Genomic DNA, 23,478 nt, shown 5'->3' on the forward strand with positions numbered 1-23,478 from the left:
ATAAAAGAAAACATACAAAATAAATAAGGAACAACTTTTCATATCTAGCATGTTCTCAATAACCAACAGATACATTCATCAAATAATATTTTATTTCACTACTGGAGTTTATCATGGGAGTCCCATGTTCAACCATATAGCATCTCTCAGCTCTCCCATAGGATGGCTGATCCTTTAACAGTTTTATCTACTTCTCCTAAAGCAGGCTCCTCAATGGCTGATGCACAGAATGAATGAGGCCCTGAGGGGAAGAAGCCTCGAGTCTGCTCTGCATGAGGAAGTGTATCTGCCAGAGGGATGAGTCTGCGAACTGTGTTTCAATCTCAAAATGTGGTGGTTGGATCTACTGGAGCTCATAGAGCAAGTCCTGAACAGTCACCGACAGCTCCTGAAAGGTGGGTCTCTCGTCCGCCTTCTGCCAGTCAATGCAATAGGAAAGACAAGACATGAGGGTGAGGTAAACTGTTTTAGATTAGAAGCTGTCAAGCTGACATGTCCATTCCAATGACATTTATCTTTGACCCCCACTCATCTAGCCTGATCCCTGAACTGTGCTGTTTTGCAAACTTGGTTTGACAATGACCATGAAATTTGGCAAAACAGAATATACAGATCTGGGACCAGGCATTATGCTGGCTACTTTATACTGTACGTACATCCAGCCAACAGCTGGTCATGATGGTGTAGACTCTGTCGTTGGCCAACTGGGGGCGATAGAGGCGATGGCCTCTGGACACCTGTTCCACTATCTCATTGTTGTTTAACCGTTCGTAGGGAAGCCTCCCTAAGGTGTAGACCTCCCACATTAAGACCCCTATGGAGAGCAAGGTAACCTTGTCAATATTTATTAAATGATCAGCAGAGGAATAAATAGTTAGTGAATAAAGGCTAAATAGCTGTAGCCTGTTCCCAGATCTGTTCGCTCTCGCCAACTCATATGGTCATTGGTGTGACAACAACCATACCAAGTTGACAAGACAACTCAAACAGACTTGGGACCTGGATCTGAGCTAAGATAGGAGGCCTATACAAACCATAAGCCCAGATGTCTGACTTGCTGCTGAATTTACAGTAGAGCAGGACCTCAGGAGGAGACCAGCGCACTGGGAACTTGGAGCCTGCAGAGCTGGTGTACTCATCATCCAGGACATACCTGAAATGACAGGGAGAGTTGTCAACTTGTCATGAAAGTAGCTCGAATTACATAATATTGCTGTAAGAATCAACTGTAGATGTGACTTATTTGTCAGGTATTTCTGCAGTGTGTGCTTTTTTAGTAAAAGCGGCCAGATTCAAGTACAACAATCACAGTCGTTTACCTCGACAGTCCAAAGTCAGTGACTTTAATGGTCCCATTGGTATCTACCAAGCAGTTTCTTGCAGCCTGAGAAACAGAACAGAGTATGTGTTATTTGGGCCCAGTATTGTTTAGTATAGGATAGTAGTAGTACCATGTCAGGATCAGGCCTGCTGTGTCTTTCAAATACGTGAGCTGCGCTTGATTTAGTTTGAACAATCAGTGTAATAGTCCCAAAAGGGAGTCAGTGGAATAGTCCCAAAAGTGGAAATGGCAAAACCCAAGCTATTTGACTTATAAGTATGTGATGGAAATGTTTATCAGCCTTGAAAATGTTAATCTTGTTTTAGTGTCGTAAATAATCCTTGGTTCCTGCCTGTGCTTAGTAAAGATATGAGGGGATGGGCGACATGTCCTCCTCCTTTGGACCATCTGGCAGAATGCCCAGAATTTGGGGCGGCAGCGTAGCCTAGTGGTTAGAGCGTTGGACTAGTAACCCAAAGGTTGCAAGATCGAATCCCCGAGCTGACAAGGTACAAAATCTGTCGTTCTGCCCCTGAACAAGGCAGTTAACCCACTGTTCCTATGCCGTCATTGAAAATAAGAATTTGTTCCTAACTGACTTGCCTAATTAAATAAAGGTTAAAAAAAATATGTACTATAAGTTAAGATGGGAGACGGTGCCAGAACCAATACTATGAACTATACCTATGCAACGTGTCTGTAACCAGTATATAAGGATCTAACAGGACTGCCCCAGGTAGAGCTCCTGATCGACATGTGTACTTGGTGCATTGAGTTGGTTGGAACCTCTCCAGCGCGCTGATAATATACAATGAATCATTTAAGATTGACTTCGAGTGTCCCTGTGTAGAATTTCAACAACAATTATAATATCTTACCAGGTCTCTGTGGATGTACTGCTGAGCCTCCAGGTAGGCCATGCCCTCTGTGACGTCTTTACACATTTCCAGGAGCTGGATGGGGGATGGATGCTGCTTCAGGCCTTCCCGCAGATAGCTGAGTAGGCAGCCGTTGGAGAGGAACTCTGTGACAATGTAGATGGGCCTTTGTTTGGTGCACACGCCGTACAGCTGAACCAAGTTCTCATGGCGGAGCTTCCTAGTTCAAGTGAAAAGAGACGAGTTTAAGCATGTGTTGTAGGCTAAATTGAGCGACACTATTGTCTAAGGTTGCAAAATTCCGAGAACTTTCAATAGATTCCCTGTTTTTCCGAAATCCCATTTGGAGGATTCCCAGAATCAGGAGGGAATAAGCAGGAAATCCAGAATCCTCCAATCAGGGTTTTTGGAAAACCAGGGAATTTATTGAAAGTTCATGGAATTTTACAATTCGACTGCCCCATATGAGGACAATTTCAGCAGGGGACAAGGTAGAGCTGTTACCATATATGACTCTAAATACTGTACCTCTTGTCCACAGGAGGTAGCTGGCATCTTAACTGGGGAGGACGGCCTCATGGTAATGACTGGAGCGGAATTAGTGGAATGCTATCAATGTGTTTGATGCCATTCCATTAACTCCGTTCCAGCCATTATTGTGAACCGTCCTCTTCTCAGCAGCCTCCAAAGCTCTGGATATATCTCTACCTATGGATCTAGTCCCTATGGCTCTAGTCCCTATGTCACTTTACCTCTACCTATATGTATGTGACAAATACGATTTGATTGACATCAGCACAAGTGCCTTAGGTGTAGCAGGTATGGCAGTAGGAGCTAGGGGTTGAATTGAACTTGAGCATTCATTTAATACATTTGACCCCATAGTCCACTGACTGCACCCCTCTGAGATAGAAAGAGCTTTGCTTACATCATGACTTTGGCCTCCTCTATGAAGTCGTCTTCAGACATGGAGCCCTCCTTGATCATCTTGATGGCCACGTCATGCTGGCCCTGCCACTTCCCATACTTCACCACTCCAAACTGCCCGTTGCCCAGCTCCTTGATGAAGGTGAGGTGGCGTGGGTCAATCTCCCATACCCCTGGAGGACAAAACAACAAATGGAAGGAACACAACGTTTACTCATGTTAGCAGTCAAGCTACAGATAGCATTTCTCAAAGTCAGTCACAAGGGTTTCTGTTACTGCACTAGTCTGGTCCCATATTGTATGTGCCACGACCAACTATTCTATTGTTGTCAAGTGATACAGCTACATATCTTCAGCCTGACAACACAGACCGAGAGGAGTTGGCCAGAACACAAACAGACCGGACCACCAGGCTATAGTATATACATAATACTCTCTCAATAGAAATGTATTGAAAGAGCACACTCACCATAACCAAGCCCTGCTGTGGAAGGGGCATTTTTTGCACAACTTGACACAATGTATTTCAGCCTGCTGACCATACCTGGAATGGGACATGATGTACAATATATCTTAAGTTCTGTAGTTCATCATGATGAACCTGCACTGTTACACAGATGCATATGAAGTGATGTGTTGGGGTAGGGTTGCACATTTCCGGTTAGTTTCACAAAATGTCCTGGTTTTCAAGAAATCTCGGTTGGAAAATTCCCGGAATCAGGAGGGAATAAGAAGGAAATCTGGAACCTTCCAACCAGGATTTCTGGAAAACCTGGGAATTTTAGGAAAGTTAATGGAATTTTGAAAACCTTAGTTGGCGTTAGTTGTACCTGCTGCATTGTGCTGGTGGTAGTTAATGAGGTCTGGGATGCTGCTGAAATTGTGCTTCTCTGCCAAGTAGAACTGGCCTTGTTGGGTCGTGCAGATGTTGTAGTGTCTGCAGTTACCCGCAGTCTCCCTAATGGGAACAGTGAGTAGGGTTTGGTTTGCGTTAGGAGGGTTATGTTTGGTGTGAGTGAGGAGAGTTATGTTTGGTGTGAGTGAGGAGAGTTACTAGGTTGTGTTAAAGGGATAGGAATTTAAAGGGACATAACATTCCAAAATCAAAGTTTGTCAGATGCTTTTAGACCTCAAAAGTAGCCTAATACCATTGAATCTACATCCCACGCCCTTGGTTGTGTAGATCTAGTTATATGCCTCAACCCCAAATGAATGTAAAAGATAAGTACTGCAAACCTAGAAATTACATAGTTCTTATCTCTTTTGTACAAAATGTTATTGTGGTGTATAGCTGGATCTTTGATATTGGAGTGTAATGTCCCTTTAATAGTTTTGTTTATTTTCATGGGCTGTGAATCTGAAAGTAACAACAAAATGCTCTGTTCACTGACACATTGATTGCATCCAAAATGGCACCCTATATCTTGCAAATTCAAACTTGGACCTCGAAGCTAGTTCCACTGCTTTAAAAAAAATGATTCCCCTATAAATCGGGGATTGATTTAGACCTGGGACCAATGTTCCCTCTAAGCTGCGTGTGTGCGCGGGCGTGTAGCTCCCCTCGGACTGCAACGCAGAAGAAATATAAACCCGCGCAGAGAAGCACGAGATTGAACTTTACTCAACTTTCTAGAGTTTTCCCCTTTTGTTAACACTATCAACGTTTTGCTCTACTGTGAGAATTGTGCTCAAATCAATGTAATATTAGTCACTTTCAATGTCACATACCCAAACAAAATGAACTATGCAGGACTTAACTAACTGTTTAAGAGATTTTCTTGTAGGCAGAACGCCTTGTAGGCAGAGCGCATTGAAGTAGGATTCAATTGCATTGACAGGCACAATCCAGGCCTGTATTCTACACAGACCACTGCACCATAACCAATCAGAGCTGCAGTAGGCCAATATGTAAATAGCCATTGCCATATGGATCTGTGCCATTCACTTTGAACTGGACTGTGCTTACAGCGTGAGCAGTCAAGAGTAGATGTGCTTGTTTTGAGATCAAAGCGAGAGCTGCATGTAGCCACCTGTGCACATTTGTTCATATTCTTTGCTAGTAAGTGAGTTATTAGCCCAGTTATAGCTAATTTCTACTCAGCAATGGGGGAGTGGTTGCTTCCTACAAGAGCACAAAATGTGTGCATTTCTAGCCATCTTTGAAAAGCAAGTCAGGTCAATAACTTTTTTATGTCTTAAAGGGGCTGTGTTGTATTTTGAGACAGGCTTGAATAAGCTAAGTAGCCAATAGGTTGAGGGTAGCATAATGTGTCTGATTCTCTGTAATAATGGTATGGGAATAATAATGAATGCTATTTTGTAAAGTGGGTTCTTGCATCAAACAACACACCATTTTCCATCACCTGTCTGAAGGACAAGTCGATAAACAGGTTAATGTCAAGCCCTGCATGTTTTTTCAAAACTCTCATTGAACACCACATATTGCTGCTGCTGTAGGCTGAATAATAGAACAGATATTTCCTGTTCAGATGTTATGGGATGCATTTTTCTCCATGTTTTCTTTATGGTAGGCCACTCTGGTAGGCCTATATTATGATCAAATAGCCACAGTAGCCTACTTGGCCACAGTAAAAACTATAATTTAAAGCGGGTACAGCCTCAGTGTTCACAGCCTCAGTGCTCACAGTAAATTAAATTTGCTCAGTGCCAATTTTTTTTTGAGGAAACATTGCCTGGGACACCAACAGTTTCAGGTAGAACATTTGAATACTCCTGCCATATATAGTGTGGTACTTTTGACCCAAGCCCTTTGAAAGGTTGTGCAGAAAGAATAATCCTGGTTTTGCATGGAGACATTTACATCTCTCTTCCTCTGCATGCGGCTGTTTTCGCTTTCAATATCTACTGCTGAGCCGTTCTTCTTTTGACTTTCCATTTATGGTCTGTGTTTGACATTGCATCCAATTCCAATGTAGTGCACTACTTTAGACCAGAGCCACATGGTCAAAAGTAGTGCACTACATAGAGAATTGTGTACCATTTTGGACGCATTCACGGTTTTGACTAGTGGATAGGCCTACACACAGGATGTGTCCCAAATAGCACCCCCTGGGCTCTGGTTAAAAGTATTGGACCATAAAGGGAATAGGTTGCCATTTGGGACGCAGAAACAGTGAGCCATGCCCCGTCTGTCTGCCCTTGATAAACTCACCCGCCCTTGGTGAACACAGAAACGGTGTACTTCCCAGCTTTGCTTGAGTCTCGTACTAAGAAACCACCATCTTTGTTCTGGGAAAAAAGAAAAAGAAAAAACAATAACCTCAATAGCAGAGGTACATACAAAGCAGAGGCAGTATTGCTTTGTGAGTATCCCATAGCAATGTTCTGTCATTCTAAGCTATTTGACAGATGATGGTGCCCATAGCTAAAATTAGTGCCCATAGCTAATGGTATAAGGACCACAGATCAGAGGACCACAATGGAAATAACTTTTGTGTTATTCTCAATGATTTTAAATGCAGTGCATCCACTTGTGTTGCTGGTGTAAGCAAAGGAGAGGAACAGTGGTATGTCAACTGATACTGTATGTTACAGATGTTTGTTTTTTCATTGCGATTACCTCTGTCTTCAACAGCTCCTCTGCCTGGCTACGGTTCATGCTCTTGCAGTACCAGCTGGGAAAAGAAAAGGTGAAATGTGCATGTTATAAACCACTATGGTTAACCTGACCTCATAGCAACGGGTATTAAAGTAGGTCACATGAGGCAGTATTCTGCTGAATCGTGTTAATTAGGCACTAAACGGAAGAAAACGGATTGAAACTGGGAGGGACTACCTTGATTCATCCAATAAGAAATGCAAATTTTCGCATCCAGTTGCAAAACGTTTTGAAACGTTTTCTGTTGTGTGCCCCACTGAACACGGCCCTGCAGGGATTTAATGTGTTCGGAAGGTGTGGTGACTTGGTACCTCATTATTTTTGGTTCCCACAGGATTAGAGAGGTGTAGGGTTTCAGATGTAATCATATCATTGTAATGCAATGTTTAATAGTCAATGTTTTGTAGCAAGAGAATTCCATACTCACTCAAACTTTTCCAGTTCATTTCCAGCCTCCACAACGTAATTACTGGGAATGTATCCCTCCTTGCTGCAAAGGAAGGCCACACACAATCTCCTGATAAGTCAATGTACATTTAGTATGTTAAAGACACAGGGTGACGTTTTCATGCTGCACAACAGTTCACATCTGTGAAAAACATACAGTGAGGGATAAAAGTATTTGATCCCCTGCTGATTTTATACGTTTGCCCAATGACAAAGAAATGATCAGTCTATAATTTTAATGGTAGGTTTATTTGAACAGTGAGAGACAGAATAACAACAACAAAAATCCAGAAAAGCACATGTCAAAAATGTTATAAATTGATTTGCATTTTAATGAGGGAAATAAGTATTTAACCCCCTCTCAATCGTTCTGTCTCTCACTGTTCAAATAAACCTACCATTAAAATTATAGACTGATCATTTCTTTGTCAGTGGGCAAACGTACAAAATCAGCGGGGGATCAAATACTTTTTTCCCTCACTGTACCTTAAAACTAAACATTTTAGTCTAGTTGTGTGATTCAATTTAACACTTTTCCTCAACAATATGCATTATAAAATATGATTATTTAACTGAGTTAGTAATCTCAGCAATGCATAAACACACATTTCTGAAGAAAAGTATCAAATTAAATCACACTGCCAGATTAAAATGAGTTTTACTGTGTTTTTCATCATCACTATTTTGCATCATGAAAATGTCGCCCATAAAGTATGAAAGGTATATGATTGTTATTCTTACAGTATGTTAAAACAACACACATATCATGAAAACATTTTAAATGCACCTGTGACTTTAAGATACCAATGTACCTTAACCTTGGTATACTGATCATATCACCAGTCCTCATCTCTATTCTTGGAAGCGTGTCATTGTTTTGTTACAGAGCCAAGGGTCGGTCAGGGCTTTTTTAATGTGTTTTTCTAGTGCTTTCTAGTTGATAGGTGTTATGTTTAAAATCGAGGGGCGGCGGACTATGTATTTTGTAAATAACAGCTGGTACACGATTTCTAAGGAAGTCTCAAGGTTTTGCTCGCCTGAGTTAGTGTGGTCTACAGCTTATCATGAGGTACTCTATCTACCAAGAGAGTTTTCATCTGTACTTTTCGTAGCTGTCTACATACCACCACAAACTGAGGCTGGCACTAAGACCGCACTCAATGAGCTGTATTCCGCCATAAGCAAACAGGAAAACGCTCATCCAGAGGTGGCGCTCCTAGTGGCCGGGGACTTTAATGCAAGGAAACTTAAATCGGTCTCTTCATTTCTGTCAGCATGTTAAATGTGCAACCAGAGGGAAAAAACTCTGGGCCACCTTTACTCCACACACAGAGACGCATACAAAACTCTCCCTCGCCCTCCATTTGGCAAATCTGACCATAATTCTATCCTCCTGATTCCTGCTTACAAGCAAAAATTAAAGCAGGAAGCAACAGTGACTCGATCAATAAAAAAGTGGTCAGATGAAGCAGATGCTAAGCTACAGGACTGTTTTGCTAGCACAGACTGGAATATGTTCCGGGATTCCTCCAATGGCATTGAGGAGTACACAAAATCAGTCATTGGCTTCATCAATAAGTGCATCGATGACGTCGTCCCCACAGTGACCGTACATACATACCCCAACCAGAAGCCATGGATTACAGGCAACATCCGCACTGAGCTACATTTACATTTTACATTTTAGTCATTTAGCAGACGCTCTTATCCAGAGCGACTTACAGTAGTGAATGCATACATTTCATTTCATACATTTTTTTTTCCTGTGCTGGCCCCCCGTGGGAATCGAACCCACAACCCTGGCGTTGCAAACACCATGCTCTACCAACTGAGCTACAGGGAAGGCTAGAGCTTCCGCTTTCAAGGAGCGGGACTCTAACCCAGAAGCTTATAAGAAATCCCGCTATGCCCTCCGACGAACCATCAAACAGGCAAAGCGTCAATACAGGACTAAGATCGAATCGTACTACACCGGCTCTGGCGCTTGTCAGATGTGGTAGGGCTTGCAAACCATTACAGACTAGAAAGGGAAGCACAGCCAGGCGAAGGGTCAGTCAGGGCTTTTTTAATGTGTTTTTCTTGTGCTTTCTTGTTGATAGGTGTTATGTTTTAGAAGTGTTCTTCCAGCAAACACACAGCCCAGCAGGTAACATTCAACATCATAATGGTATACTTTTCAGGTTGTAAACTGGTTACATTTTACTGGTTGCTAAAATACTTGTTCCTTTACAAACAGTGTACAACCTGAACAACTTCACATAATATTGTCATAATGATTGCAACCAAGTTTTGCCCACTGGGAGGCGAGTGCACAAAACATTAAGAGCATCTGCTCTTTCTAGGTAAAAGCTATGTCCCTTAATGATGTCACTTGAACCTGTTGGGGCTAGGGGGCAGTATTTGCACTGCCGGATAAAAAACGTACCCGATTTAAACTGGTTACTACTCTTGCCCAGAAATGAGAATATGCATATAATTAGTAGATTGGGATAGCAAACACTCTAAAGTTTCTAAAACTATTTGAATGGTGTATGTGAGTATAACAGAACTCATATGGCAGGCCAAAACCTGAGAAGATTCCATACAGGAAGTGCCCTGTCTGACAATTTGTTCTCCTTCTAGGGCATCTCTATCAAAAATACAGCATCTCTGCTGTAACGTGACATTTTCTAAGGCTTCCATTGGCTCTCAGAAGGCGCCAGAAAGTGGCATGTCGTCTCTCCAGTCTCTGGGCGAAAAACAGCAGGAGATTTTGTGAGTGGTCCGGCTGAGAACAGTGACACTGGAGATGCGCGTTCATGTGAATTCTCCATGTTTTTCTTTCTCTCTTTGAACGAATACAACGTCGCCCGGTTGGAATATTATCGCTATTTTACGAGAAAAATCGCATAAAAATTGATTTTAAACAGCGTCTGACATGCTTCGAAGTACGGTAATGGAATATTTAGAATTTTTTTGTCACGAAATACGCTCGCGCGTCACCCTTCGGATAGTTACCTGAACGCATGAACAAAACAGAGCTATTTCAATATAACTATGGATTATTTCGAACCAAAACAACATTTGTTGTTGAAGTAGAAGTCCTGGGAGTGCATTCTGACGAAGAACAGCAAAGGTAATCCAATTTTTCTTATAGTAAATCTGAGTTTGGTGAGGGCCAAACTTGGTGGGTGTCAAATTAGCTAGCCGTGATGGCTGGGCTATCTACTCAGATTATTGCAAAATGTGCATTCGCCGAAAAGCTATTTTAAAATCTGACACCGCGATTGCATAAAGGAGTTCTGTATCTATAATTCTTAAAATAATTGTTATGTATTTTGTGAACGTTAATCGTGAGTAATTAAGTAAATTCACCGGAAGTTTGCGGTGGGTATGCTAGTTCTGAACATCACATGCTAATGTAAAAAGCTGTTTTTTCATATAAATATGAACTTGATTGAACAAAACATGCATGTATTGTATAACATAATGTCCTAGGAGTGTCATCTGATGAAGATCATCTAAGGTTAGTGCTACATTTAGCTGTGGTTTTGGTTTTTGTGACATATAGGCTTGCTTTGAAAATGGCTGTGTGATCATTTTTGGCAGGGTACTCTCCTGACATAATCTAATGTTTTGCTTTCGCTGTAAAGCCTTTTTGAAATCGGACAATGTGGTAAGATTAACGAGAGTCTTGTCTTTAAAATGGTGTAAAATAGTCATATGTTTGAGAAATTGAAGTTACAGCATTTATGAGGTATTTGTATTTCACGCCACGCGATTCCACTGGCTGTTGACAAGCGTCCCACCTTGCCCAGGGAGGTTAAATCCACTTCAATCAGTGTAGATGAAGGGAGGAGCGTTAGGTTAAAGAAGGATCCTTAAGCCTTGAGACAATGGATTGTGTGTGTGTGCCATTCAGAGGGTGAATAGGCAAGACAAAATATTTAAGTGCCTTTGAACGAGGTATGGTAGTAGGTGCCAGGCGCACCGATTTGTGTCAAGAACTGCAACACTGCTGGGTTTTTCACACTCAACAGTTTCCCGTGTGTATCAAGAATGGTCCACCACCCAAAGGACATCCAGCCAACTTGACACAACTGTGGGAAGCATAGGAGTCAACATGGACCTTGTAGAATCCATGCCCAGACAAATTAAGGCTGTTCTGAGAGCAAAAGGTGGGTGGTGCAACGCAATATTAGGAAGGTGTCCCGAATGTTTGGTATACTCAGTGTATATCAATCACTAGCAGTTACTCAATTAGCCCATGTCAGCAAAAAAAAATATATATTTTAAATTAGTCTAGTTAGTCTAGCCAGCTATTCAAACAGGGGCCCTGACCTCCAGGGGCCCCCATTGATTTTGGTAGTCACTCTCACTCAGATATCATAATAGCATGGCGTAAGTCAAGGATAAATGTGTAGAATTGCATGAAATTAGCTTTAAAACTGGAACACTTTCTCCCCACCCCATGGCAAAATGTGTAGAATTGCAGGGAATATACTGTAAAACTGCAAAAAACATTGTTCTGTAAAGAAAAACTATTTGTTTACCTTCTTTTAATAAAATACCTTTTCTGATAACAGATCCCTCTGTATGTATTAAATGTGAGTTCATGTGTAGTGGCTAATTGTATATCTAATAGGCTATGTGTTTGTAGATGGACTGAGGTGAATGAAGCTAAAGTGATAATAGCTGGGGCCATTTTTGCTTATTTTTGCTGTTCTCCAAATAGCATTTTAAAATGAGCATAAATTGTATAGAAATGCAGAAAATGAGCTTCAACTTTCTTAAACAACCCTTCCTCCATCTGTCTCTTCTCGATTTATTCTCTGCCTCTCTCACCCATATTTGTCCCTGGCCCTCCACCAGTTGGAGTCAGACATCTCCAGAATTATGTACTCCTCATCCTTCCTCAGCTCCAGATCCTGGGGCGTGGAGGGTGTGTACTCGTACTCAGCGACCACTGTCATGCCTGTGGTGAGCGCAGGCTCCTCGGGAGGCTGTGGAGGTAAAGGCCTCAAAGGTTTCTCCTAAAAAATGGGATGGGAGACAACATTGATAAAGACGGGTGATACTGTATATCCTTCCTTTATCAATCAGAAGTAGAGATACTGTAACTGAACGCAAGAGTGGCGAGAACATGTAAGACAGACCTCTTCTGGCGTAGGTGGAAGGGGTTTTCTGGATTGCCTCCGAGACCCCTTTGAAACCCCTATAAGGGAAAGGGAGTGCTTCATGTTTTGTTCTCTGTGACTACAATTTATGCTTCTCTGCCGTTTCCTATAATACTTATTTCCTCAGTTACTTGTTATCACTTCAAGCCTGCAGGTACAAGCTTTAAATGGTTATATAAGTATGTCTCTCTATGTATCAACATTTATACTGATACAAAATGGCTGGTATTAGTCTGGGTCATTATGAGATGATTATAAGACATCATAGATGCATTATAAGACATCATAGATGCATTATAAAGACATAATACATGCATTATAAGACATCATAGATGCATTATAAAACATCATAGATGCATTATAAAGACATAATACATGCATTATAAGACATCATACATGCATTATAAGACATCATCATTATACATCATACACATCTTTCAATGCATCAGAGCCATATATTGAGATATATCTGAATATATGGTTCTGCGATGCATTATAACAGCATCATAGTGCATTATACCTGCAAGCTTTAAGTAAAATGTTCCCATTTACTTCCTAATCACATAAGCTGGTAGAGAACACATACTCTTTTTACTGCCAGTTTTATTGATGGCTTTCCCACCACATTACTGACCTACATTCTTGTTCTCCAGCACCCTGCAGCCCATGGCTTGTTTGACTTCCTGCTGGCAGCACTGCCACATGCCATCCATCCAGAAGCATGGGTGGTACTTCTGCATCAGGTCCTTGTTGAAACGCACCACTTAACATGGCGGCACAGAATGTGGGACGACATTTACATTGGATCAACACTGGCAATTTGCATAGACACCTAGATCTGACTAAACAATGGGGCTGGTAGATTATGGGCCGTAAGGAAATGTTTGTGGTATCTCATGTCTCCCTTTGTCTATTCTTCGTCGGACACTTTAGTGCTAGGTGTATGATAATGCTGCATACTAACCATGCTTCAGCTTGTGGATCCACTGCTTTCGGACCTCGTCGCTCTTGGCGAATATGTAAAGTGGGCCCTCATCGTAGATTATCTGTGGTAAATTGGGGGATAGAGAGAAACAGCTGTTTCTTCAGTTGGTGAATGGTAGTACCAGGTCAGGCCGTACACATGAAAGCAATACAATAGTGTAGAAGTATCGATTTTATCACAACAATAGGGACGAAAACACTATTTTCTGAACCTGCTCTCAGATCTGTTTGTGCTATATAGCAAGCAATGACCATAGGTTACTGCTTTGGAGATAAATAAATGCCTGCTACATTAGGCTAGCTTATTGTGCTTCTGAGCCTTGCTGCCACCCATCCCACAAACTCCTCATTTAGGGGTATGCAAATATATTGGGTATTTCCTGTGTCTTTATAGAGGCTGTAATATCATTTGCTGCTTAGTCACCATGTCTACTGTGGTGACACCTGCGCTGTTGTTGAAACCCTCAGTTCAGCTCGGTCTCCACTGTCAAGAGAGTCGTTTTCACTTCTTCTTACTGACTTTCAGCATGTTAACCATTTCTGCACTGCTGGGTAAATTAGTTTCTCTGTTGAGGTAGATTGACTTTCAGCATGTTAACCATTTCTGCACTGCTGGGTAAATGAGTTCCTCTCTTGAGATAGATTTCACTTTTAGCATGTTAACTATTTCTGCACTGCTGGGAAAATTAGTTTCTCTTAGGAAGATGCAGTATATCCCTTTTCACCTCAAAGCTACCTGAATAGTCTCTATGGGCTTTTCACCCTGCATGCTTTTCGCCCAGGGCTAACTGGAACCTCAACTAAGACTGAGCACAACACGCATGCTTCATTCAAATCTACAGTATCTAGAGGTCATCTGATGTCACTCAACTGGAGCAACAGTGATGGAGTGCATTCTCTTTTTACTGCCACACAGAATTATCGTAACAGGACACCAGAAGAAGAGAGAGTGAACTAAAACATCCACAGGTCTGAGATCTGTGGTTGTGTTAATCTCGTTGGTAAGAGCTACAGAATGTTAACTGATCTAGGACCAGCAGTAGCTCACCTGGAACGGGTACTGGCGCTCCGCGGGGGCACTGGGCTCCGGCTGTACTGTCCCCACACACTTGATCTTATCGATGCACACGGTGCCTTTCAACCCCTTCTTTTTCTGCACAGAGGACAAGGATTACAGTGAGTGGGGGAACGGCAGGACTACTAGACTCAGACCTATTGAGATGACCGACAATACAGGTACTGCAGTATATTTGTGGGAGCATAGCGTAGTATGATAGAATTGTTATAGTATTAAACTATGCTTGGGTTATGGTCAATGCCGATAATGAAAACATACAGTACATTAACCTGGTCCCAGATCAGCACAAACAGATCCAGGCTACGAGTACATACCCCTTTGTCCAGATCATAGTCGTAGTAGGCGATCTTGTCCTGTGTGAGGATGAATAGCCTCTCTTTGAAGTTTAAAGGGGAGGTCTTCTTCTTCTGCTGGGAGCGTTTTATAAAGATCTCTTCCAAGAGATTGTCTGACATGGTCTGATCAGATGTTATCCCCCTACCTGGAGAAAAGGCAAGTCAACTTAACAGCTACAGTCAGAGATGGAAGAAGGTATAAAATGTTTTGGTCCCATGCATTCAAGGCCTAATGGGGGATAAAGAGACCAGCAGCTTCAACCACATCAAGTGCTGTAGCAAACCTTGCTAGTGACCGTAGCTACTGGAGGAAACGTGTAGTTGACTGTTCTCCATTGGATAAATCATGAACAACATCATTTGATTAATGGTGTACTGTACAGGTATTTACCTGAAACTCAGCTTATCACAAGTTTCCACAGTGCTTAACAGAGTAGTGTAACATTGCCCTCTAGACACTGCACTAAGGTCAGTTTTACATTGTCATCCCTCATGGTTAAGGTTAGGATTTTGGGAAGGTAAAACTATAAAACTATAAGACCAACTTCCCCCAGGTCCTTATACGACTAACTACTTACCTACTCTTCATGAACTCTGCGCTGTGTCACTACAGCATAGATCTAAAGCATAGATCTACAGCATAGATCTGAAAGCAGATAGAAACAGATCGTAACAGATGTGATCCGGAGCAGATATCAGTGTGTATATATTAACCCCTGGTTTGCATGAGTGCTCCTGCCAATGTTTCCTCCTTCGTTGTAGCACAACTGTTTCCTTTACCCACATCTTCCTGCTTCTCTACAGATGTAGGATCTTAATTTGATCCAGTTTGCTACAGCAGGAAAGTAATACTGCAGCAACAGGAAATGTGAATTATTATGTGGATTATAATTAATGGACATTTTTGTACGAGTTGATACATTGATACATACGGGAAAATCATGTCTGAAATTTCAAAGTGGAACCTCAAAAAGTTTTAAATGTCCTGCATTGCAGGAAAGTTCTCCAGCAACAGTGTGATCAAATTAAGATCCTACATCTGTAAGATGGTGCCAGAGAAGAAGGCTGACAATTTAGGTGTTCCTATCCAAATGTGTTTTTGTTCATTTCTTTGCATTGTTTGTAACTTATTTTTTTTACTTATTTTGTACATAATGTTGCTGCTACCATCTCTTATGACTGAAAATAACTTCCGGACATCAGAACTGCAATTACTCATCATGATCTGGCAGAATCCTTTTTTTCCTTTAACGATGAGTCCGACGTGAATGATATGCTGCTTTCCCGGGAAAAGGCCCAGATCCCCATCATTTGCATGAAGAGAAGGCGGAGAAAAATGGGCCAGAGGGCGGGCTGCCTTCTGAGAATTCGTAGGCGATCGAATAAACCCCCACTGCCTTCCATTCTGCTAGCAAATGTGTAATCTTTGGAAAATAAAATCGATGACCCACGCGGAAGATTAAACTACAAACGGGACATTCAAAACTGTAATATCTTATGCTTCACGGAGTCGTGGCTGAACGATGACATTATCAACATACAGATGGCTGGTTATACGCTGTATCGGCAGGATAGAACAGTGGCGTCTGGTAAGACAAGGGGCGGCGGACTATGTATTTTGTAAATAACAGCTGGTGCACGATATCTAAAGAAGTCTCAAGGTTTTGCTCGCCTGAGTTAGTGTGGTCTACAGCTTATCATGAGGTACTCTATCTACCGAGAGAGTTTTCGTCTGTATTTTTCGTAGCTGTCTAAATACCACCACAGACTGAGGCTGGCACTAAGACCGCACTCAATGAGCTGTATTCCGCCATAAGCAAACAGGAAAACGCTCATCCAGAGGCGGCGCTCCTAGTGGCCGGGACTTTAATGCAAGGAAACTTAAATCGGTCTCACCAAATTTCTATCAGCATGTTAAATGTGCAACCAGAAGGAAAAAACTCTGGACCACCTTTACTCCACACACAGAGACGCATACAAAGCTCTCCCTCGCCCTCCATTTGGCAAATCTGACCATAATTCTATCCTCCTGATTCCTGCTTACAAGCAAAAATTAAAGCAGGAAGCACCAGTGACTCGATCAATAAAAAAGTGGTCAGATGAAGCAGATGCTAAGCTACAGGACTGTTTTGCTAGCACAGACTGGAATATGTTCTGGGATTCCTCCAATGGCATTGAGGAGTACACAAAATCAGTCATTGGCTTCATCAATAAGTGCATCGGTGACGTCGTCCCCACAGTGACCGTACATACATACATACCCCAACCAGAAGCCATGGATTACAGGCGAAATTTGCACTGAGTTAGAGCTACCGCTCTAACCCGGAAGCTTATAAGAAATCCCGCTATGCCCTCCGATGAACCATCAAACAGGCAAAGTGTCAATACAGGCTTAGATTGAATTGTACTACACCGAATCTGACGCTTGTCGGATGTGGCAGGGCTTGCAAACCATTACAGGCTACAAAGGGAAGCACAGCCAAGAGCTGCCCAGTGACACGAGCCTACCAGACGAGCTAAACTACTTATATGCTTGTGTCGAGGCAAATAACATTGAAACATGCATGAGAGCACCAGCTGTTCTGGAAGACTGTGTGATCACGCTCTCCACAACCGATGGGAGTAAGACCTTTCAACAGGTCAACATTCACAAGGCCGCAGGGCCAGACGGATTACCAGGACGTGTACTGCGAGCATGCGCTGACCAACTGGCAAGTGTCTTCACTGACATTTTCAACCTCTCCCTGTCTGAGTCTGTAATACCAACATGTTTTATGCAGACCACCATAGTCCCTGTGCCCAAGAACACTAAGGTAACCTGCCTAAATGACTACCAACCCGTAGCACTCTCGTCTGTAGCCATGAAGTGCTTTGAAAGGCTGGTCATGGCTCACATCAACACCATTATCCCAGAAACCCTAGACCCACTCCAATTTGCATACTGCCCTAACAGATCCACAGATGATGCAATCTCTATTGCACTCCACACTGCTCTTTCCCACCTGGACAAAAGGAAGACCTATGCGATAATGTTATTCATTGACTACAGCTCAGCGTTCAAAACTATAGTGCCCTCAAAGCTTATCAATAAGCTAAGTACCTTGGGACTAAACACCTCCCTCTGCAACTGGATCCTGGACTTCCTGACGGGCCGCCCCCAGGTGGTAAGGGTGGGTAACAACACATGCGCCACGCTGATCTTCAACACAGGGGCCCCTCAGGGGTGCGTGTTCAGTCCCTTCCTGTACTCCCTGTTCACTCATGACTGCACGGCCAGGCACGACTCCAACACCATCATTAAGTTTGCTGATGACACAACAGTGGTAGGCCTGATCAACGACAAGACAGCCTATAGGGAGGAGGTCAGAGACCTGGCCGTGTGGTGCCAGGACAACAACAACCTCTTCCTCAACGTGATCAAGACAAAGGAGATGATTGAGGACTACAGGAAAAAGAGAGCAGAGCACGCCCCCATTCTCATCGACTGCGCTATAGTGGAGCAGGTTGAGAGCTTCAAGTTCCTTGGTGTTCAGATCACCAACAAATTAACATGGTCCAAGCACACCAAGACAGTCGTGAAGAGGGCACGACAAAACCTATTCCCCCTCAGGAGACTGAAAAGATTTGGCATGGGTCTTCAGATCCTCAAAAGGTTCTACAGCTGCACCATCGAGAGCATCCTGACCGGTTGCATCACCGCCTGGTATGGCAACTGCTTGTCCTCCGACCGCAAGGCACTACAGAGGGTAGTGCGTACTGCCCAGTACATAACTGGGGCAAAGCTTCCTGCCATCCAGAACCTTTATACCAGGCGTTGTCAGAGGAAGGCCCTAAAAATTGTGCAAGACTCCAGCCACCCTAGTCATAGACTGTTCTCTCTGCTACCGCACGGCAAGCGGTACCGGAGCGCCAAGTCTAGGTCCATGTGGCTTCTAAACAGCTTCTACCCCCAAGCCATAAGACTCCTGAATATCTAATCAAATGGCTACCCAGACTTTTGCATTGCCCTCCCCGTCTTTTACACCGCTGCAACTCTCTCTTGTTATCATCTATGCATAGTCACTTTAATAACTCTACCTACATGTACATATTACCTCAATTATCTCAACTAACCGGTGCCCTCGCACATTGACTCTGTACCCCCCTGTATATAGTCTTGCTATTATTAATTTACTGCTGCTCTTTATTTACCTGTTACTTTTATTTATTATTCTTATTTGTATTGCATTGTTGGTTAGGGGCTCATTTGTAAGATCTACACCTGTTATATTTGGCGCACGTGACTTTTTATTTCATTTAATTTGTATGTTCCATAACACATTGACCCTCTCTTTTCCCCATACGATGAAGGCATGACATTATTGGCTCCCCCGCACAAACCTTTCCCCACCTACAATCGTTGCCAATGCTTATACTCTCATGTCTGATATTGTTAAAAGGAAAGTTCACTAAGGATTTGGGTTCATTGACTTACAGCTTAGCGTTAGTATTGCTTAGTGCAAAATAATGTGTATCTCTGTTGGCATGCTGGCATACACTATCCCTTTTATTTGATGAATGTCCACAAACTCTATTTTTGGTAATGCAGTTCTATTGAAGTGACAATACTTTGTTGAACTCGTGAAACATGGGGAGAAATAGGTCCCTATTGTAGAAAACGCAGGACACAGAGAATAGGATTCCTATGCTCTTCTTTATAACTACCACAAGAGAGGCTCATTGCACCTTGCTGGGTTGGTCAACCACACCACTGTCAACCTTCCACACAAAACAAGGCCTCTATTGATTCATTCCAGCATCACACGGAAGGAAAGCAAGTTTGACAAATAGAGAGATAGCGACAGATATTTGTTAATTATCTGGGGATCAGGATAATGGCTCCACTATGGACACTGGTGTGGTGATGTCACCTCAGCTGATACCACAGACCACAAATGTACAGAGTATGATCATCTGATAACATAAAGCATGAAAATGCCATTGTTCACCATGTAGAAGACCTGGGTCCAAATTCATACATATGTCAAATACTTTGTTTTTGAGGTACTCTAGATTTACTGGTATCTTGTGGTTTTTGGTACTATTCCATTGGATACACTGCAAACGTTGGCAAACTAAATCAAGCATACATATCAAGTATTCAATAGTATTTGATCTACTTGACCTTCCCTTTCATATAGGCCACAGAATCAATGACATAGTTTTTTTTCTTTCAAATAACTGACTTAACCCCAATGAGGAATTATTTCAATGTCCAAGCAACCATGTATAGTTCCCTGCCTGCATCATCAATACAACCTTCTAGTTCTCTTCTAACATAGGCAGTGTCCTAAAATGAACACAGCACTCAAAAAAGGAATACCTCAATGTCACAGACATGTAACGACAGAACGTTTCTCACCAACTCCAACTCACCCATGTTCCTTATACCGTAGATATATTCAAAAGAGCTGAATCGTTAAGGTCCCTCTACCTGCTATCTCCATGATACAAGTTCACTCAGCTCAGCTCAGACTATTTTAAACACCCTCCTTCTCACTTCCTGGTTGCATCTGCTGCTGATACCCCCTCTCTTTTCACACCACGAGATAGTAGACACACCCGACTAGCCATGAGTGTAATATTTATTTTCACACTAGCTAGCTGATTTTGATACTGTGTAGTATGTCAACAACAGTATTATAATTTAGTGTAATGTTACAAATAATCCTCTTTGACACATAATCAAACCCCTTGCCTCTGCTAAAAGCTCATACTGTGCAGTCCACACAATATTTCAAACAGGTTGTTTACATGCAGATATAAGCCTGGGTAAAACACTGACCTAAAGCTGCTAGGTAGAGCAAGTAGAAACTTGTCTCTTTAGTGGCTGCAGCTGTCCTATCAATCGTAATATCTTGTATTACAACAGTCGTGTTTAGCCTGTCAGCCACACAAGTGCTAGGGTTTTTTCTAAAGGGCTTGAGTCACTTGGGCTGACACAGTAGAATTTATAGGGAAGTTGCAACAGTGTTGCACTGCAATGCTAAAGAAAAAGAGACAATGTTGGAAAGTATCAGTGGCGCCACTGTGGTTCAACTGGTTACTGTTACATCTCCTCTTCCTCTCTTGACCCTGTCATAATACTACTAACACATAGTATAATACATACTACTAACAACATACCACCAAAGTATTTATTTGTTTGATACAAGCCTCAATGTGGGATAAACAAAATCATCCAATCAATGACACTGAGGATGTCTCCTAAATCGACCAACCAATGGTGAAGAGGAATACAGACTTTGTGCACAGTAACATACATGGGTTCAGTATCATTTTATGGAGTACTTTGTCTTCTTTTCAATGACACACTCCCTTCCAATGAAAGTGTTAGTTTGTTGATAACAGGAACCTTGCAACAAATGCTCTCTGGACGTTTCCTGTCTGATAAGTGTGTGTGTGTGTGTGTGTGTGTGTGTGTGCGTGTGCGCGTGTGTGTGTGCGTGTGTGTCTTTTCATGAAGAGGTTACTTTTGTGGTGACACATACACACTCAGTGGGTCTCTGACCACAAAAGGAAACTCTCCATGTGAAGATATTTAGGCAGAAGGGTTCCTCACGTCCTCAGATAATACAAGCAGGCCAAAACATACAAACAGATCTTGGCTTCACAAACCCTACTTTCTTCCTTAATGTAATATACCAGCTACTAAAGGAAATGGTTCAAGAAGACGTACTGCATAGCGGGGTGATTGTACTTTGTAGAAGCGAAGGCAGCTGTCAGCTTGCAATTTCTTTGCATCAATGTTTCAGGGATATTGCTGAAATTGCACAGACCAACATTCACTGGGTGCACAAAACATTAAGAACACTTTCCTAATATTGAGCCTCAATTCGTCGGGGCAAGGTGTAGAAAGCGTTCCACAGGGATGCTGGCACATGTTGACTCCAATACTTCCCACAGTTGTCTCAAGTTGGCTGAATGTCCTTTGGGTGGTGGACCATTCTTGATACACACGGGAAACTATTGAGCGTGAAAAACCCAGCAACATTGCAGTTCTCGACACACACAAACGGGAGTGCCTGGCACCTATGACCATACCAAGTTCACAAGCAGTTAAATATTTTGTCTTACCCATTACCCTCTGAATGCCACACATACACAATCCATGTCTCAATTGTCTTAAGGCTTAAAAATCCTTTAATATGTCTCCTCCCTTCATCTACACTGATTGAAGTGGATTTAATAAGTGACATCAATAAGGGATCATAGCTTTCACCTGGAATCACCTGGTCAGTCTATGTCATGGAAAGATGTGTTCCTTATGTTTCGTACACTGTATGTTATCAAATTAATATTAAGTAATTCATGTTTAATATCCAGCTCCAAAACTCTCCACTGTGAAATGTAAACATAAGAGCATGGACAGTGGAAAAGTAAAAATGAAGTTTAAGGATGAACATGAGTGTTTGTTTTCTATTTCCAATCACTCCACTGCTATCCAATGTGCATTGTAACTCATTCATTGGCAAAATATTGTACATATTGCATTAAGGGCAATGCCTTTAATATGAAGAAGGGAAAAACTGTAACGACTACATGTTCTTTGATATGCATGTGGGCATCATCCACCCTCCAACATACAATGCGTCCAAGACAGGCCTGGACAATGAATGAACATCTAATAGGGATACTTAGGAATGATACATGAATGATAGTCTGTAGTTTGTTTGGACATTTTCCATCACTAAGAGACATTTTCATGAACAAGAAATTTGATTTAACAATGTTGCTGCTTTGGATATGAGAGTGAAAGTCCAGAAACGTCAAGCTTGCTTCAATGTTGGAGCTCCCAATGTCCTCCCAATGTAATGGTAGCTTACTATCATTCATGCTTTACATAGTCCCATTTCTGGTTGAAACCTCACCAAAAGAGACCAAATTGATGACTCTTAATTCATTCCTAGATATCATGTAGTGGTAATGTCAACCTTCTGGCTTTCTTTTTAATATATCTATTTCAACCTTTATTTACTCAGGTAAGTCTTTCAGAACTACAATGACCATCTGGTTCTCTCTCAGGTAACGAGGACCTGCATACTCAATAGAAGCCTATTTTTCAATGTAAGGCATACAGTAATACATAGACTGCATGTAACCTATAGAGCTTTCGTCTTTCCCCAGCAGATGGACCCCTACCATTTAGTTAGCAAATACCTCATCACTTACCTTAACTCTGACACTCAGCAACGCCTATAGATAGTGATGTGGAGGATTGACATGGACAAAGACCTCTGCTATGGCTGCTCTTATTCCATGTACTAACAGTGTGTGGCACCAGGAGACTAAACCCCACCCTTTCAGAGGAATTTACTTCACGCAGTTCCCCTTTTGCTTCCTGCTCATTTTTATATTAGCTCTCTGAAGCAGAGTTTGTGTGAAGTCGAAGAGGGCCAACTAACCATTAACGCGCCAGTATCCATAAAGTAGACTAAGGAATTAGTTATTTACAGTAGCATTAGACTGAGTTAAAAATTGACTGCCTCCGTGAAATGATAACTTCCTTGAGGCCTTTAAAGACCAATGATAAGAAGGAAAACAGCTTGAGTATAGGCTTAGTGATGAATATGGAATGTATGTGTATACATTATTGTTACCATTTTGTCAGCAAGGACTTTTGCCTGTGTGTCATATAAATAGAGTGGTGCAAAATAGTGTATTTATGGTCATCATCTGCAATTAAATATATGT

At 42.1% G+C, this 23,478-nt stretch overlaps 1 protein-coding gene across 4 annotated transcripts; it reads right to left on the reverse strand.

The window, feature by feature from the left end:
- Positions 1-74: 74 nt before the first annotated feature.
- btk (Bruton agammaglobulinemia tyrosine kinase) lies at positions 75-23,078 on the reverse strand. 4 transcript variants are annotated; one of them, XM_029725782.1, is made up of 19 exons: positions 22,957-23,078; positions 15,324-15,391; positions 14,725-14,891; positions 14,381-14,485; positions 13,313-13,394; positions 12,983-13,111; positions 12,328-12,386; positions 12,017-12,204; positions 7,173-7,235; positions 6,707-6,761; positions 6,299-6,375; positions 3,957-4,084; positions 3,596-3,670; positions 3,128-3,299; positions 2,200-2,419; positions 1,320-1,384; positions 1,035-1,153; positions 657-814; positions 75-415 (listed from the first exon to the last, which is right to left on the reverse strand). In XM_029725782.1, exons 3-19 carry the CDS (start codon positions 14,863-14,865, stop codon positions 344-346), a joined length of 1,908 nt encoding a protein of 635 aa, XP_029581642.1. In that variant the 5' UTR covers positions 14,866-14,891; positions 15,324-15,391; positions 22,957-23,078; the 3' UTR covers positions 75-343. The 4 variants fall into 4 exon arrangements, with proteins under 4 accessions (XP_029581642.1, XP_029581660.1, XP_029581632.1 ...); XM_029725800.1 differs by lacking the exon at positions 22,957-23,078 and adding an exon at positions 20,161-20,285 and having other exon boundaries at positions 75-412; XM_029725772.1 differs by lacking the exon at positions 22,957-23,078 and adding an exon at positions 20,161-20,285.
- Between the last annotated feature and the right edge of the window lie 400 nt (positions 23,079-23,478).

This window comes from Salmo trutta, chromosome 3, assembly GCF_901001165.1.
Source record: "Salmo trutta chromosome 3, fSalTru1.1, whole genome shotgun sequence".
In the NCBI taxonomy this organism is placed as follows: domain Eukaryota; kingdom Metazoa; phylum Chordata; class Actinopteri; order Salmoniformes; family Salmonidae; genus Salmo; species Salmo trutta.

Coding starts and splice junctions, on each gene's coding strand:
- btk (XM_029725782.1), bottom strand. CDS start 14,865: ATGTCAGACAATCTCTTGGAAGAGATCTTTATAAAACGCTCCCAGCAG. Junction 13,112..13,312: donor GATCCACAAGCTGAAGCATG/GTTAGTATGCAG, acceptor CGCCATGTTAAG/TGGTGCGTTTCAACAAGGAC. Junction 12,205..12,327: donor TTCCACCTACGCCAGAAGAG/GTCTGTCTTACA, acceptor CCCATTTTTTAG/GAGAAACCTTTGAGGCCTTT.